The sequence below is a fragment of the Cuculus canorus genome, chromosome 1 (genome assembly GCF_017976375.1).
Source record: "Cuculus canorus isolate bCucCan1 chromosome 1, bCucCan1.pri, whole genome shotgun sequence".
Taxonomy (NCBI): domain Eukaryota; kingdom Metazoa; phylum Chordata; class Aves; order Cuculiformes; family Cuculidae; genus Cuculus; species Cuculus canorus.
In genome coordinates this window covers 82551326-82566706 of record NC_071401.1, presented here as the reverse complement: position 1 = coordinate 82566706, position 15381 = coordinate 82551326, and the positions used below count along the sequence as shown (strand labels likewise).

At 40.3% G+C, this 15381-nt stretch overlaps 1 protein-coding gene across 1 annotated transcript in view; it reads right to left on the bottom strand.

Moving 5' to 3' along the window:
* PHEX (phosphate regulating endopeptidase X-linked) overlaps nucleotides 1–15381 on the bottom strand; it is a 111910-nt gene that overhangs the window by 66490 nt on the left and 30039 nt on the right. Inside the window, exons 7-10 of the mRNA XM_054056597.1 lie at nucleotides 13648–13764; nucleotides 7875–7958; nucleotides 7421–7566; nucleotides 796–889 (exon numbers count right to left, since the gene is read on the bottom strand). Coding sequence (XP_053912572.1) covers nucleotides 796–889; nucleotides 7421–7566; nucleotides 7875–7958; nucleotides 13648–13764 — 441 coding nt within the window. The remainder of the gene's footprint in view (nucleotides 1–795; nucleotides 890–7420; nucleotides 7567–7874; nucleotides 7959–13647; nucleotides 13765–15381) is intronic.

The window sequence follows — 15381 nt, the reverse complement described above, 5'->3', positions numbered from 1 at the left end:
CATCTAAACTAAAATGGCTTGGAAACCAGAAGACAAAGCACCTTTCAGATTCAGTTTCATCCCTGGTTTGCTTAAAGAGCCCACAGGATTATCAGGGTGGCTTTCTATTCAGGGTTAGTTTAGGTGGCTTTCTATTCAGGGTTAGTTTAATCAAATATGTGTTTCACATAAATGCCTGAATTACTTAATAGATAAATAGCTCTACTCTCATAGCTTGGGGCAGCGAAAAATGTCTTCTGGGGTTTCTGCAGCCCCAAGATGGAAGGCATTTGATAGGCTTCTGTGTTGAAATGGTTGGTGTATGGATGTGCTAGAGCTCATGTAAAGCTGGCACTAGAGTATGAGGGAGATTTGAGCAAGCTTAGAAAAGCTGAAACCTTAGACTTTTGTTTTACCAGAGCTATATTCACATATGCATAGACAGTAACTATTTTGCAATACTTATGTTATGGCCGAACAGCTTTGGCCTACAGGAACAGCACAGGCCACAGCCCTAGCACATTAACTCAAATACTTTCCAGCTTTCAAGTTTCTGCATAAGAAGACTAAGTTTTTTAAAGGGGAGATCTTGAAAACTCCTTAACTTAATCTAAAAGACATTTTTCCTTAGTGTCATATACAAGAATAGGTATGTCTTAATTGTTTTAGAGGCAGCCTTCAACTGAAGCAGTTTATTCAAGAAATTTATCCAGCATGAAGATCACATCAGGTTTTGCAAAGGTATAAGTAACTGTAAGGGACACCAATAGTGTCAACATTAGTACTGTTGTAAATGCTTCAAAAACTCTAACTTACCCGAGAGAATTCCAGCCACCGATACTGAAAACGCCTACTGAGGTTAAATATCCTTGAATAAACCATCCTCCACACCACATAGTTGGCAAGAGTCCTGTTAAATCAGACATATTTTTGTCAGACATGTAAATGCATGTGATGTACCACGAAGCCCTCATAGAAATAGCTCTAAAAACATTTCAATGGTGGAAATATCACCTTAAAAATCAATAAGCAATGACCAACTTGATAAATTCATATTACACAGAAGAATCTGTATGATTGTAGCCAGTTAATATGTAATTACACTGTGATAATCATCTTCTAGGTCTTATCTTCTAGGGCACAGGTCCACCTCCTAGTATGTCATTTTTAGCTAGTCTTTTTTTTTTCAAAATGCAATTTTCATTTTGCATAAAAGTGGAAAGAACTGTGACTCAACAATAGTTGCATGAAAGTTCCCTATGAAGATAAGAAAATAACTAACTTTTCTTTTGTAAATCAAAGCGAACATTATATTTCTTCATTTGCATGGCACATAAATAGTGACTATGAAACAGAATAGATAGCATTCCATCCCATATATAATATCATTATATTTATATCTTTCATTAGAAGTTATCAATATGCTTTTAAAATTCTTACTATCCACACATTAAAGTATTATCACTCTTATTTTGCAGATGGATAACTGAAATACTACAAAAGAAAAATGTCAGTAACAAGAATTTCTACGAACTGAGACTGAGCGATCCAGGAAGAACTTGTGCAAACTTCCCAGGAGACCTGACACCCACCCCCTTTTTCTAAAACTTCAGTCACTTTACTGGACAATTTATCTAGTCTAGATTTAGTTCTGACCGTGCTCAGCAGTGGCTCTGTGAGGTGAAGGTGTATTGTGATATATGCAATTCAACTTCAAAGAGTCTCAAAACAAGTCCAGTCATGGCCTACATGTATTATTCTCATCTTGTCTTATACATGACATATTTTTCAAGAGCAGTCATTGCTCTAAAGCTATGGATCTCCAAATTTTGTTTGCTGTACTCTGAGATATACATAACATTTTGGGCAGGCCATATACTTTTCCATAGGGAGGAAAATTGCTTCTTTGCAATTGAAGATGCTGTTATGAACTGTCTGAACATCATTTTATTGTCTCTAAAAGTCCCATTTCTGCAAACTCCCATTGCCATAGCTGTCGAGAAGCCTAGCTATTGCTACAGTGTCACTCCATTAGCTTAATTCATGGACACATTCAATACTGTCCTCTTCTCTGAGTCATAACAGGATATAAACACACTTTGTAGCCATGTTGTCTTCATAGCAGCATTTGCCTGAGCCATAACTTGAATTTTGCCTACAATCAAGCTTCAGTCCACCCCTATAAAGCCTCAAGCTCAAGATATGTTGCAGCTGCAAGCTTACACTTAAGATTACGCTGCCAGGAGGTGATAAAGAGACGAGAACGAAGAGGTTTAAGGCAAGCTATAGCTACATGTAGTCTATTAGTGACAGAGCACATGATAACTCAGTAACTCCAGCAGTATGCACACTTTCAAACGGGGTGCTATGCTGAGAGCAGGGGGGTTGCTGTGCACTCTGCAAGGGCTGGCCAAGACGTCAGTGGGCAGGGAAGGCGCTCTGCTGCATCACTGATTTTGGTGATCCAGGCTTCTCCAGCCCAACTGAAGCTAGCACACGTATACAGACTCACATGAACCTGCATGGCAGGTGTTCATCTGTGACAGCCTGAGCAAAGCCTGTGCTTCTCATCAGTTAAGTTTGCGTATGTTTATAGGTCAGAAATATGGTCAATTCCTCCTCATCTCTCACAGTGGAGAAAGGGTTTCGCAAAGCATCAATGTAAAGTCTTTCTCCAATTTCATTTCCTATGCACTCATATCTGAATTCATTCCATACAACTTGGTGTAACTTTATGCATGCTATGTAACCCTGGGCATATTACCTTTTTTGATATACAGATCCTTCCCCCCCCCGATAATGGTAAAATATATCTGCTCTTTATCATTAAGTACATGCACAGTACATGTTACAAAAGCCAAAACAGATGCTGAAATAATTTGAGATATAGTACAGATTTACCTCTTTACACATTTTGACAATGTGAAATTTCCTCACTCGGTGGCAACTGAAGCACCCTAAAAGTGTTCAGTTATCATTTGTTTTGTAAATGGTCCAAACTCTACAAGTCTCACAACTATCTGCCTCAGGTACTTCAGCAGAGCTGAATAGCATTCATGCTCCTACAGTAACTACTCTGTGGATCAAAAACAGTATTCATGAAAGTTCTACAGGTTAAAAGGTTTAAAGATGTAATTTTGATCAAAAGTCTTAGGTAAAAAATATCAGCTAAATATATCACTAATAGATCACCTGTTATTAGTTAGAATTTGGTACTTAATTGCTACAAAAAAAATGAATTCTTGCTGTTGTGTGCTTCTTGTTCTCATCCAGCAGTGTTTGCCCTTAACATTCAAACTGGGAAACCTCTGTTAACTTGGGAGAAAGCAAAAGATGGAAATTTGTGAAGGATAAATCTTGAAAAGGTGATTTATTCAAAGATGCTAATATCAACAGGAATTCAAAAACTTTATCAGGCATAAGTAATGAAGAGAACTGGCAGTTTCAGGAAACATCCTACAATTAATTGAGGTTTGCTGTAATTTGGGAAGGAAAAGGTGGCAGACATCCCAATTTCAAACTGTCTGATGAGATTGTAATAATTCCTGATCATGATCACACTAGAATCCACTGAAGTATACAATCCATAAAACAACAGGAAGGTTTCACTTCAAAGGCTAGAGGTATGTTTATTTACCAGGGAAGGCAAGGCAGAGAAAGGTTGAGGAGTTTTGTTGTTGTTTGTTTGAGGGGTGGTGTTCTTTATTTTGGTTTTTAAAACAAAACAAGACCACATTTTATCTGAATTTGTTTACCTATTTGGGGGATGATAATTTTACCTTTTTCTCTAACTATACAAACTTAAAATCAATTGGTTATCTTCATCTGGTTTAAAAGTTTACTCTTTTTGGTGATTTTCATCCCAATTTCACAAATAAATTCACTGAGGCTCAGAGAAGTTCACCTCTTCATGTGGTGTAAAACACAACTCATACAAATACTCTCTGTTCTTTTGATGAGAACAGAGTTCTGTTGTTGTAACCTTTCAGAAGAGTACAGTACATTGTTCCCTATTTTAATTTCAAAATAACTGTTACAGAAGGAAGCATAGGCTCTTTCTTAACCAATATGACCCACTCTTGTGTACACACTCCCAAAGGAAGTGGTAGAGAGCTTGTTTGCTGGGACAGTTAAAATTATACCAGCACTAACGAACTAAGGAACTCTACCCTGTTTGGGAATAAAGTAGCAATTCTGTGAGTTTGTAATATTTTAATCAACAGACATAATAGCAATTAACTAGGAGAGATTTAATATGAGATAGATGAACAAATTAATTTTTTAATTTTAAAGAAAAAGATCCTCTTCACAAATTTTGAGATCTGTTTCAAAATCGTATTCATAATTGAGTCATGAGTCAAATTATAGCTATTGAAAAACTTCAGCCTATATTGCTAGAGGCACAAATTCAAGTCAAATTATTGTAACTTCCCTCTCTAACTAATTGTTGAGAGGCAGGCTGAGACCAGAAAGGAGATGTAGTGCCCCCATCCAGCTATAAGGAAAATTTCTCTCATGAAACAGGAATTACAGAGTACTTCTCTTTAAATTGTCCTGTACTGCACAGATGGAGTAAGGTAAGGCAAAGGAAACCAGTTATTCGTTCTGATATCCATAAGGACAAGAAAGGTGTTTCCTTCAACAGATGCAAATGTCTCCAACGAGGACACAATTTACTGTATCCTATTTACAGCTCACTCAAAGCACCAGCACACAGGTAACAGGGAAGGGATATAAGTGGCTCCTAACTGCTGCCAGCACAGTCCCAAACGTCCCCTCACATGGCACAACTGCACTGGCACAACCTGATATGACTTACATTAGCTAGCCCAGGACTGCTGTAAACTCCTAGTTACTCAGTCTCTTGGGCAGCTTGCTACAGAGAGCTGTGCTGCTGAGCTGGACTCACAGCAGTACCCTGGCTTGGGAATTTCAAACAGAACTCCAAACTACACTGTCGCACATATTTCAAGCTCCACACAAAAACTCTATTACATGCAACAGGGCTGTCAAGTAAATAACAGCCTTATTCTACTAAATTCACTCTACACTCTGCCATTGTGCTATTTTCTAGTAACATTGCCACGTGAATGATTTCACAATCCAAGATTGTTCAGCAGGTTCTCCAAGAGAGCAGTTTTTAATATGGTGATTATGAGTCCATATAACTTGTCACCTCCATCATTGAGAATTGCTTTTATAGCCAGGCTTAGTTTTCACTCTATTCTTCCCTCCATCTGAAACAAACTTCACTTTACTTTGCCAGATCACTGGGGCATGACCCAATTTTTTTTGCCATTTTGAGTAGTGCCAGCAGAGTGCTCATCTGGAAAGGGGACATACAAAGCATTGGAATTAAAATATAATTTAGAGATAGATGGCTTATAACTGAAAAGAATATGATCTTGGTGAAAAAAACTGCTTCTCCTAGTGATGCTGCATCTCCTGAAATTATGAGGAGTTAATTCACTTTCTAATTATAGAAGTAAATCTGAAATTTTGGAATGCTTTACTAGAAATTTGATTGCTCCAGATATTTACCGTAACAAACCAAACTCACATTACTTGCATTAATTGAACCTTTAAAATACCATATGGAGAATGAAAAATGAGATTACCTAAAAGAAAATATCTTTGTTAAGCTTTCAGAATTGACTCTACAGGGAAATGTTAAGACCTTATTGTTAGGAGTTCACATTAAGATGATTTCCTGATTTATCAGGCCAAATAACAAGGTTACTTTTGGAGCAAACACATATTTTAAGTAACAAACATTATCAACTATTAGGTAAATCTGATCTTTGTTATCATGTAGTGATTATTTGGATGCATTTTACATACAGAACCTGGAGGCTGTTTGGGTGAAGTTTAGAGCTATTTGTCATTTCTAACATTCTATAATGCAAATTTCTTAGGGTAAGATTGAGTAGAAAGTGCCAAAATCGTTATCAACTCTGAGATAAAAAGTTTGAATATATTGGAAATAGGACACTGCTTTTACCCCCCTCTTGCAGCCTGTGGGAATCCAGAAGTTGATCTCAAGCTTTGCTCAAGATAGGTTTTGCCACTTTTTGTGGTCGTTACTTCAGCCTCTCTCTGCCATGACACAAAAGCTGGCTTAACTCCTCATGAATCCTCATAATTTCCCTGAATAAGAACTCAATAGTAAAATGACGCCAGGTATTTACTCTGTAGTTAGAATATATCTGTGTTTAACTGTATTTTTACACAGGGAATAACTAATTCTCTGTTGTCTTGCTTCATGTGCATCCTTTGAATCACCGCTTTGTCCCCACTGATGTATCTAACTTTGAGATACAAAGCATGGACAGCCCAAACCACTTAGAAGAATTTCTTTAGTAGATTAAGATCAGTGGCATGCTAGCAATATTTGTCTGTAGGCAGATTAACCATTTTTTCTTTTTATTTGGTTTGTGTATTATTTTTAGAGGTATTATGGATTAATGTAAGTAAGTCCAGAGGAGGGCCATGAAGATGATCAGAAGGCTGCAGCACCTCCCATACAAGGACAGGCTGAGTGAGTTGGGCTTGCTCAGCCTAAAGAAGAGAATGTTCTGGGGAGACTTTATAGCAGCCTTCCAGTAGTTAAAGGAGGCCTACACGAAAGGCGGGAGGGGCTGCTCTTTATCAAGGAGTGTAGTGGTAGGACAAGGGGTAATGGTTTTAAGCTGAAAGAGGGGAAATTTAGGTTAGATATTAGGAAGAAATGTTTTACTGTTAGGATGGCGAGGCACTGTACCAGGCTGCCCAGAGAAGTCATGGATGTCCCACCTCCGGATGTGTTCAAGATCAGATTGGATGAGGCTTTGAGCAAACTGATCTAGTGGAAGGCTTCTGAATTAGTCTTTTTTTTCTGAAATGTAAATTTAATTGTGGCCATACTGTACAATCAGCACAGAATGATTTTTGGAGAGAGCAGGCTAACAATATTTTTTAAAAAGTTCAGCAACACACCTTAGCAGAGAGCAAATTATCACAGAAACCACTTAGGTGACATCAATAATGATGTTTTGAAATGGGATGCCGTCTTCACAAACACTTTTTCATCACTCTGCCCAAAGCCGTCTTGCTTCCCCGTGCAAAGCACATATACTACGTTTAATCTGAGCTACCCGCATTTTTATAACTATGTTCTACAGTTGTAAATTATTTCACAAGATATGACTCTATACGATTAAGAGATGCAGAGTGCATTAAGGAGGAACAGCTTTATCATTCTAAGTAAAAGAAGAAAGGTGTTGAAACTGCAGATTCTCCTGCTACACACAAGCTAATATCTATATTCTCATTCAGACAAAACCAAACAGACCTTTTGCCTAGAGACTTGATTCCAAGGCTATCTGAAGCACCAGAAAAAAAGAAAAGCCCAGCATTTGATGCCCCTTCATAAGTGTGGATGAAAACATCATAGAATCCTTACTTTTTCCTTTCATTTTCTAGTATCCTGAATAAATCTTTGAAGTACTGGGGAACACGGACAATTACATTTTCTGAAGGACCTATATCTTTGAGCTCAGGATAGACTCTGGTGTCAATCACCTTCTTGATGTATCCCAGCCAGTCAAACTGCAATGACAAAGAGAAGGCTGGTTAAAACAGATTATGAAGAGAGATGATTTATTAACTACATTGCACCTTTGAGACTAGTAGTTTCAAAGCTTTGCTTATTAAAAATTTAGAAACTATTGCACTTTGTCCTTACAAGTGCTTTCAAATCTCAGTAAAATTATAACTATTTAAAAGATCGTACATTGTTAATTTAGTACACACATTCCTAATGATATTCCTTTACCATGCTGCCCTGTGCATTAAAGACAGTTTTCGTTATATAGTTCAATGTTAAAGGAATAATTTTGCAATTATCCCCAACCAACCTGTGGAATCATGGCACTAAGCTCCGATATGTTCATTTTATTGTACATCACCTCACTTGTTCGATTTTCATATGGAATCATGATCTGAGGGGGGAAAAAAAGCAACAAAACCATCAAAACAAGGATTATCTTGCAGGGACCTCCTCTTACATCATTACTGTCCATCATTATCTCACCACTGAAATATCTCACCACCTGTTATCCAAGTATTCATGGCATTATCTTCCCTTTCTGAGGATAGCATTTAACTAGGAGGAATAGAACACAGTTCATTGTTGGTTTAACTCATTACTGGGGAATTTAATGAGCTGTATGTCTTCTTTGAACATGTTCGACCAATACTAGCTCTGATTATGCTGGTGGAATGGATGTTGATTCGTAAGAGATAAAAGTACATCTAGACCATGAATATCAGCTCCAAACTATACAGTTAAAAAGGTCAAATCTGATATTGGTATGCTGGAAGCACGTCTCACCTCTGGGATTTGAACATATTCTTGCTATAGCCTGACTCCATCTGAGGGAAGAGCCAGTTACACACAAGTTTCTCCTTATTTTACTCCACCATCCTGATTTCCATAGCAGGAAACCTGGGTATATAGGCCAGATGTGAATTACTCTCCAACCAGGCTGCTCATCTGTGTGACCGTAGGAGCCAGACCTCAGGTTCCTCTGTAAAGTCAAAGTCCAAGGACGTAGCAAAAGAAATCCCAAATATAAAGCAAGTCCTTTTATAACTGACAAGGGACATTCTGATTCTAAGATGGCAGTATGGTTCATAATAGAAAAACAAACCAAGTCCATGATATAGCTTAAACTTTTCTAAGTGTACAAGAGAAACAAGTGTCAATGGCAGTTCAGTGCTCCTCTAAGGTAAATACTATACAACAGGCTGCACACTGTACAGTTTAAAGAGGACGGAGATTGATGTCAGACTAGGCCAGACAGCTGGTGTCTCTCCAACCAAAATTCTCCAATAAGTGTCTGCGGTTTTACTATTGCTCAAGACACACTGAAAAAAACGAGATACTTTCTCCCTTTCTGCAAATTTCATTTATCTGACAAATCTTTAAACTCTTATTGAACCCATTTGCTCCCTTCCTCTCAAAACTTTCTCTCTTCCTCCAGTAATTCAAATATAATTGAAATCTTCCTTGTACACAACAAGCTGTCTCGAAGCATGCCACTCTTTCCAATACCCAAAGTATCCTCCCTTTATTCTTGCTGTCTCTTCCTGAGCAGACAAGTTCCCCATTACATATGTTCACTTAAAATGAATGCAGATGAACACAGGACACAGTCAAAGTAGCAAACAGGACTATCTTCTTTGAAATCACAGTAAGATGTTTACATAAATCATTGTGCTCATTAAGGAACATGCAACAGTCCATGTCCCTGAACTCATGCCTAATATCTAGATATAGTTTAGGAGGATTATTCATACTAAAGGGAAACTAGGTAACCATGAGCAAATACGGCTTTGTTGCATAACAGTATGCATTACTGATCCTGAGGGCTGTTACATGATCCATGTCATCTTATATGGCAAATTCATCTATATACATTGTGGATTAAAGCTCTATAAGACATTTAAGTAAAACACTAAGGCTACCAGAGGCAGCGATGTATCTTTTTATGACATCACCAATAAACAGAAGAAATATTTTCTATTTTTCAACTCTACTGGGTCACAATGAAGTGCTCATTTGTCCGTCCATGATAGGTAATTGAAGTTGAATATTGAGCTTTACTTAGGGGTTTGACAAAATTTCATCTCTTTCAGCAGAGAGATGGAAACACTGATGTACTACTGTTGTCTATGGCCCTCGATTCTGCACACGCACACAATTAAGAAGCATCACAGCATTTCCTCCTGTAGACTGTAACAGCAGAAACCAGGGAAAAGTCATCTGTTGCATCATCTGTTCTGTGCAACAGGCTTCTCTGTTAACAAGAGACCCAGCATTTCACAGGGGATAGCTTCTTTCCTTGGCAATACGAAGAACTGCTCAGCTCAACTAGCAGTTCTGCAATTCAGCATCAAGTTTGTAGCCCTAACTTTTGCTGGTTTCCCAGGGCTGAGACTAATTCTTCTCTCTGGCTTTAGAAGTAGAAGTGATAGTGGATTTGAAGCTCCCAGGAACAGGATTCCTGCAGTACCCATATTGGAACAGGGATACAGGGAAGCAGAAATGCTCCTTCAGCCTGCAACCGTCCTAATGCATAAATCAAACTCCATAAGGGGACAAACAAGTCACCACAGAAACTGGCCATAACAGAGTACCAGATTTAAATCTGCTTAGTGTTACTAAATTCAGTTGGTCCCTTAAATTAAAGCTCAAGGAGTTTCTCATCCCGTCTCCAAGAGAGCCCCATGAAAGCAGCTCAGGAGCTAAACATGGTGCTACTGTAACCATGGCCCTCTTCACTGCCAAGTGCCAACATGCCACCTCAGTCTTGCACTGCTTTTAGGCTGTTCCTCAGAGAATCAGCCTAATCTGCTTCTTGCATACATGGTAATAGATACACAACAGAGGAGGAAAGGTTGGGAAATTCTGCCCAACCTTAAAATTATAGAATCATAGAATGATTGAATCTTTCAGGTTGGAAAAGACTTTTAAGATCATCAAGACCAACCATAAACACAACAATGCCAATTCCACCACTAAGCCACATACCTAAATTCCACATCTACATGACTTTTAAATACCTTCAGGGATGGTGGCTCCACCACTTCCCTGGACAGATTGTTCCGATGTTTGACAATCCTTTCACTGAATAAATATTTCCTAGTAACCAATCTAAACCTCCCCTGGCACAACTTGAGGCCGTTTCCTCTTGTCCTGTTACTTGTTACTTGAGAAAAGAGACTGACACTCACCTCGCTACAACCTCATTTCAGGTAGCTGGAGAGAACAATAAGCTCTCCCCGAGCCTCCTCTTCTCCAGGCTAAACAGCCCCATTTCCCTCAGCTGCTCCTCATAAGACTTGTGCTCTAGACCCTTTCCCAGCTTCACTGCACTTCTTTGGACATGCTCCAGCACCTCAATGTCCTTCTGGTAGTGAGGGATCCCAAACTGAACGCAGTGTTCAAGGTGCAACCTCACAGGTGTTGAGTAGAGGGGAACAATCACTTTCTTAGTCCTGTTGGCCTCGCTATTTTTCATACAAGCCACTATTGGCCTTCTTGGCTATCTAGGCATACTGCTGGCTCAAATTCAGCTGGTTGTTGACTATCCTTTTCTACTGGGCAGCTTTCCAGCCAAACTTCCCCAAGCCTGTAACATTGCATGGGGTTGTTGTGACCAAAGTGCAAAACCCACCATTTAGCCTTCTTGAATCTCTTACAAGTGGCCTCGGCCCACGGATCCATCCTGTCCAGATCCCTGTGTAGACCCTTCCTTTCCTCAAGCAGATCAAAACTCCCACCAAATATGATGTCACCTGCAAACTTACTTGAGGGTGCACTGAATTCCTCCATCCAGATCATTGATAAAGATATTAACCAGAACTGGCCCTGACACTGACCCCAGGGGAACACTGCTTGTGACTGGCCCCCAACTGGATTTAACTCCAGCCTTTTCCACTCTTTGGGCCTGGCTATCCAGCCAGTTGTTTTTACACTGTGAAGCCTGTACCTGTCTAAGCCATGAGCAGCCAGTTTCTCCAGGAGAATCCTATGGGAAATGGTGTCAAAGGCTTTACTAAAGTCTAGGTAGACCACACCTGCAGCCCTTTGGTCCTCCACTAAGTGGGTATCCACTTGTTATACTGTATATTCTATCCGATGACACTGAAGATGATTTGCTCCATAAGCTTTCCTAGCACCAAGGTCAGGCTGACAGCCCTGTAGCTCCCGGATTCTCCTTCTGGCCGCTCTTGTGTATGGGTGTTATATTTGTTAAACTCTAGTCAGCTGGGACCTCTCCAGTTAACCAGGACTGCTGATAAATGATACAAAGTGGCTTGGTGAGCACTTCTGCCAGGCTCCCTCAGTACCCTTGGGTGGACCCCATAGATATGGGCGTGTCTAAATGGTCAGGCAGGTCGCTGACCATTTGCCCTAGGAATATGGGGGCTTCATTCTGCTCCTCGTCCCTCTTTTCTAGCTCAGGGAGCTGGGTATCCAGAGAAGAACTGGTTTTACTATTAAAGACTGAGGCAAAGAAGGCATTAAGTACCATAGTCTTTTCCTTGTCCTTTGTTACTCTGTTTCCCCCCACATCCAATAAAGGATGGATATTCTCCTTGGCCCTCCTTTTGTTGCTAATGTATTTATAGAAACATTTTTTATTGCCTTTTACAGCAGTAGCCAAGTTAATTTCTATCTGAGCTTTGTTTCTTCTAATTTTCTCCCTGCATAATCTCACAACACCTTTGTAGTACTCCCGTGTTGCCTGCCCCTTCTTCCAAACATTATAAACTCTCTTATTTTCTTTTTTTCCTGAATTCCAAAGCTCTCTATTCAGCCAAGTCAGTCTTCTTCCTTGCTGCCTCACCTTTCAGGGACAGTCTGCTTCTGCACCTTGAAGATTTCCTCCTTGAAGAACGTCCAGCCTTCCTGGACTACTTTGTCCTTCAGGACTCCCTCCTAAGGGACTCTGGCAACCAGTCTCCTAAACAGGCCAAACTGTGCCCTCCAGAAGGCCAAGCTGGCAGTTTTGCTGACTGTTCTTCTCGCTTCTCTGAGAATTGAAAACTCTTGTTTCATGATCACTATGCTGTAGACGGCCTCCAACCACCACATCACTCACAACTCCTTCTCTGTTCATGAACAACGGGTCCAGTGAGGTGCCTTCCCTAGCTGGCTAATTCACCAGCTGTGTCAGGAAGTTATCATGTTCCACACAATCCAGGAACCTCTTAGCATTTTTCCTCTCTATCGTATTGTATTCCCAGCAGACAGGGAAGCTGAAGTAGGGAAGTTCCTATGAGAACACAAGCTAGCAGTTGTGAGACTTCTCCCAGCTGCTTGTAGAATATTTCATCTGCCTTTTCATCCTGGTTGGATGGTCTATAACAGACTCCCACCTTGATATCCCTCTGATTCTTACCCATAAACACTCAGCCATATTGTCACCCTCATTAAACTCTAGACAATCCATACTCTCCCTAATGTACAGAGCTACCCCACTGCCTCTCCTTTGTTGTCTATCCCTTCTGCAGACTTTACAGACATCCTTTATAGCATTCCGGTTGTGTGAATCATCCCACCATGTTTCCATGACTGCAACTGCATCACAGTTTTCCAGCAGAACAATGGCTTCAAGTGCATTGACATAAATGCACTTCACTTGGGCTATTGATCTCACCACCTTTGGGGGGGGAGAAGCCCTAATTTCTATGTGACCATTATCAGGCATTTCTGTGGTTTCTAAAATATCAATTACTTTTGCATCTTTGCTGTCACATGGATTTCCTTCCCCTACACCCACTGAGACAGCAGACCAAAGGATCTCGGTAGCACACCATCCCTCAAACACTGACGTGTCACCCTCCAGCTTATCTCCAGTGAATCTGATTGACACAGTAACAATTTAAAGGACTAAGAGTAGTTGACTACGTTTTTTCCCCTGAAAATAAAATAATCAGTTTAATAATTAACTAACGGATGAATACTGTTCACCCCTTCTTTATCAGGTTCTGTTCCTTTTCTTCTACTTCCAAAGAACACTTTTGCTAGGGCTGTTAATATAAAGGCTTTCCATTTTGAAAAAATGATTACTTTATTTTGTTTTAAAGCTAGCTTCAATCCTGCATTAGTTTACCCACCTCAGCTATTTTAATTTCCAGTCTTAGAACTGACTTCATATCTGATTCAGCTCGTGAAGCATTTGCTCCCAGAAGCACTGCTGTATCAACCATGAACTGCAAAAAGGCATCTCGGTACTGTAAAGAAACAAGGAGAGTGAAATGACCATTAGATTTGCTCTTGAGCACAGCTGTAGCTGTAGACCAGAAATGCTCAGCTCTAGCAAGGGGTATAACACCTTCATGCACAAGCAACCAATATTGTGCTTTCCGTACTTTGAACGCCTGCTGTCATTGAGGAAAAAAAGGAGAAATAACACTGTAAGTATACTGTGTGTGACACACAGAGATATCTGCTGCTGTTCATAGAGCATCAATCTCAAGAACTGCAAATTACACTTCTGGATTAGATTGACAACATTTACAGCTCTTACAATGGGATTACAATATGTATGGTGTACACCAAGAGTTTATGCAAACTCATACAATAATTAGCATAGGACTGGAGAAGAGTATGCTTAGTGACTGAGAAGATAGGGCGATAAAGGGACATTCCACTGAGGTCTCTCCTATGTTCCTGCCAGGGCACTGCAACATATGTACCTGCTACAGCACTCCGTAGTAGTGCACGATAAAGTACTTTTTAGTACTTAGCACGTATTCACAAATGTTAGCAAAATATGCTGTATGTAACTATACTGAAGTGATTTCTGTCCTACATCCTCCCCAGCATAATCTTTCAGAGATTTTGGAGGGAACGGATATCATCAACTCCTACTAGCCTACAGTCCAACAAAACCAAAAGCATATCCCAAAGCAATTTCACCCTTACTCCTTCAGCAGACACATTTCTTTGTATCCTGGCATCAACTTGTCTGACAGATGTGGTAAAAAAAGAAACTTGCTTAACCTCTCAGGGAATCTAAAGAGAAGCAAAACTGAAAAACCTAAGCAGTAGTCATGACTTGTCCCGCATGACAACACAAAGGGTTATTTTCTTTCAGCTTCGGGCTGCATGTGCCAGATACCATCCGCAGGCTTTCATTGAGCAAGGGGGGAAAAAGGTGCTGCCATTGCAAAATACTGATACGCTAAAGCCGTTAAACGTCATTGGTTCACAACTGCTGTACACAGAAAAGCAGCAAGAAGCTGCGCTAGAGAAAGCATAAAGTAGGAAGGGAGGGGGAGGGAGTGGGGGGAAGAGCAAATGAATACTTGAAATCTGTTAAGGAGTTCTTATTCCCTTCATTAAATGAATTCAGGTTAACTGGAAGATAATAACATGCAGCAGCTCTTGAAATGTGCTCAGCCTTCTGGCTTAATTGAGCCCAAGAGGCAGGTTAAGAGGGCAGCTCACCTGCAGCCCGCAGACATGGCAGCTTCTGGGCTCTGCTTTGTTGAGTTTTCTTGAGCTTCTGAGCACCTTGTCCATAATCTGGGAACTTCTGGATCCCTACCCTACCCCCACTTTCCCCCACCCTCAGCAGGTCTGAGGGTCTCTCACTCCACAAGGTCAAGTAAAAGCTAAGGTGAAAGTAGTTCCAGCAGCTGCTAACTCTGGCAGTTGTGCTTGATCAAAGAGTGCCCACAGCCTTTCTTCTAGCTCACTCCTGGTCAGGGAGGGTCATGCGAGAGGGAGGCCCACATAACAGACAGTTCCAGAAAACAGCATTCCAGAAGTTGTCAACAGATGCAATAGTTAGCAAAGAAAAAACCAGGAAACTTTGCATACCCACCCTTAGGTATGGTGGTCAC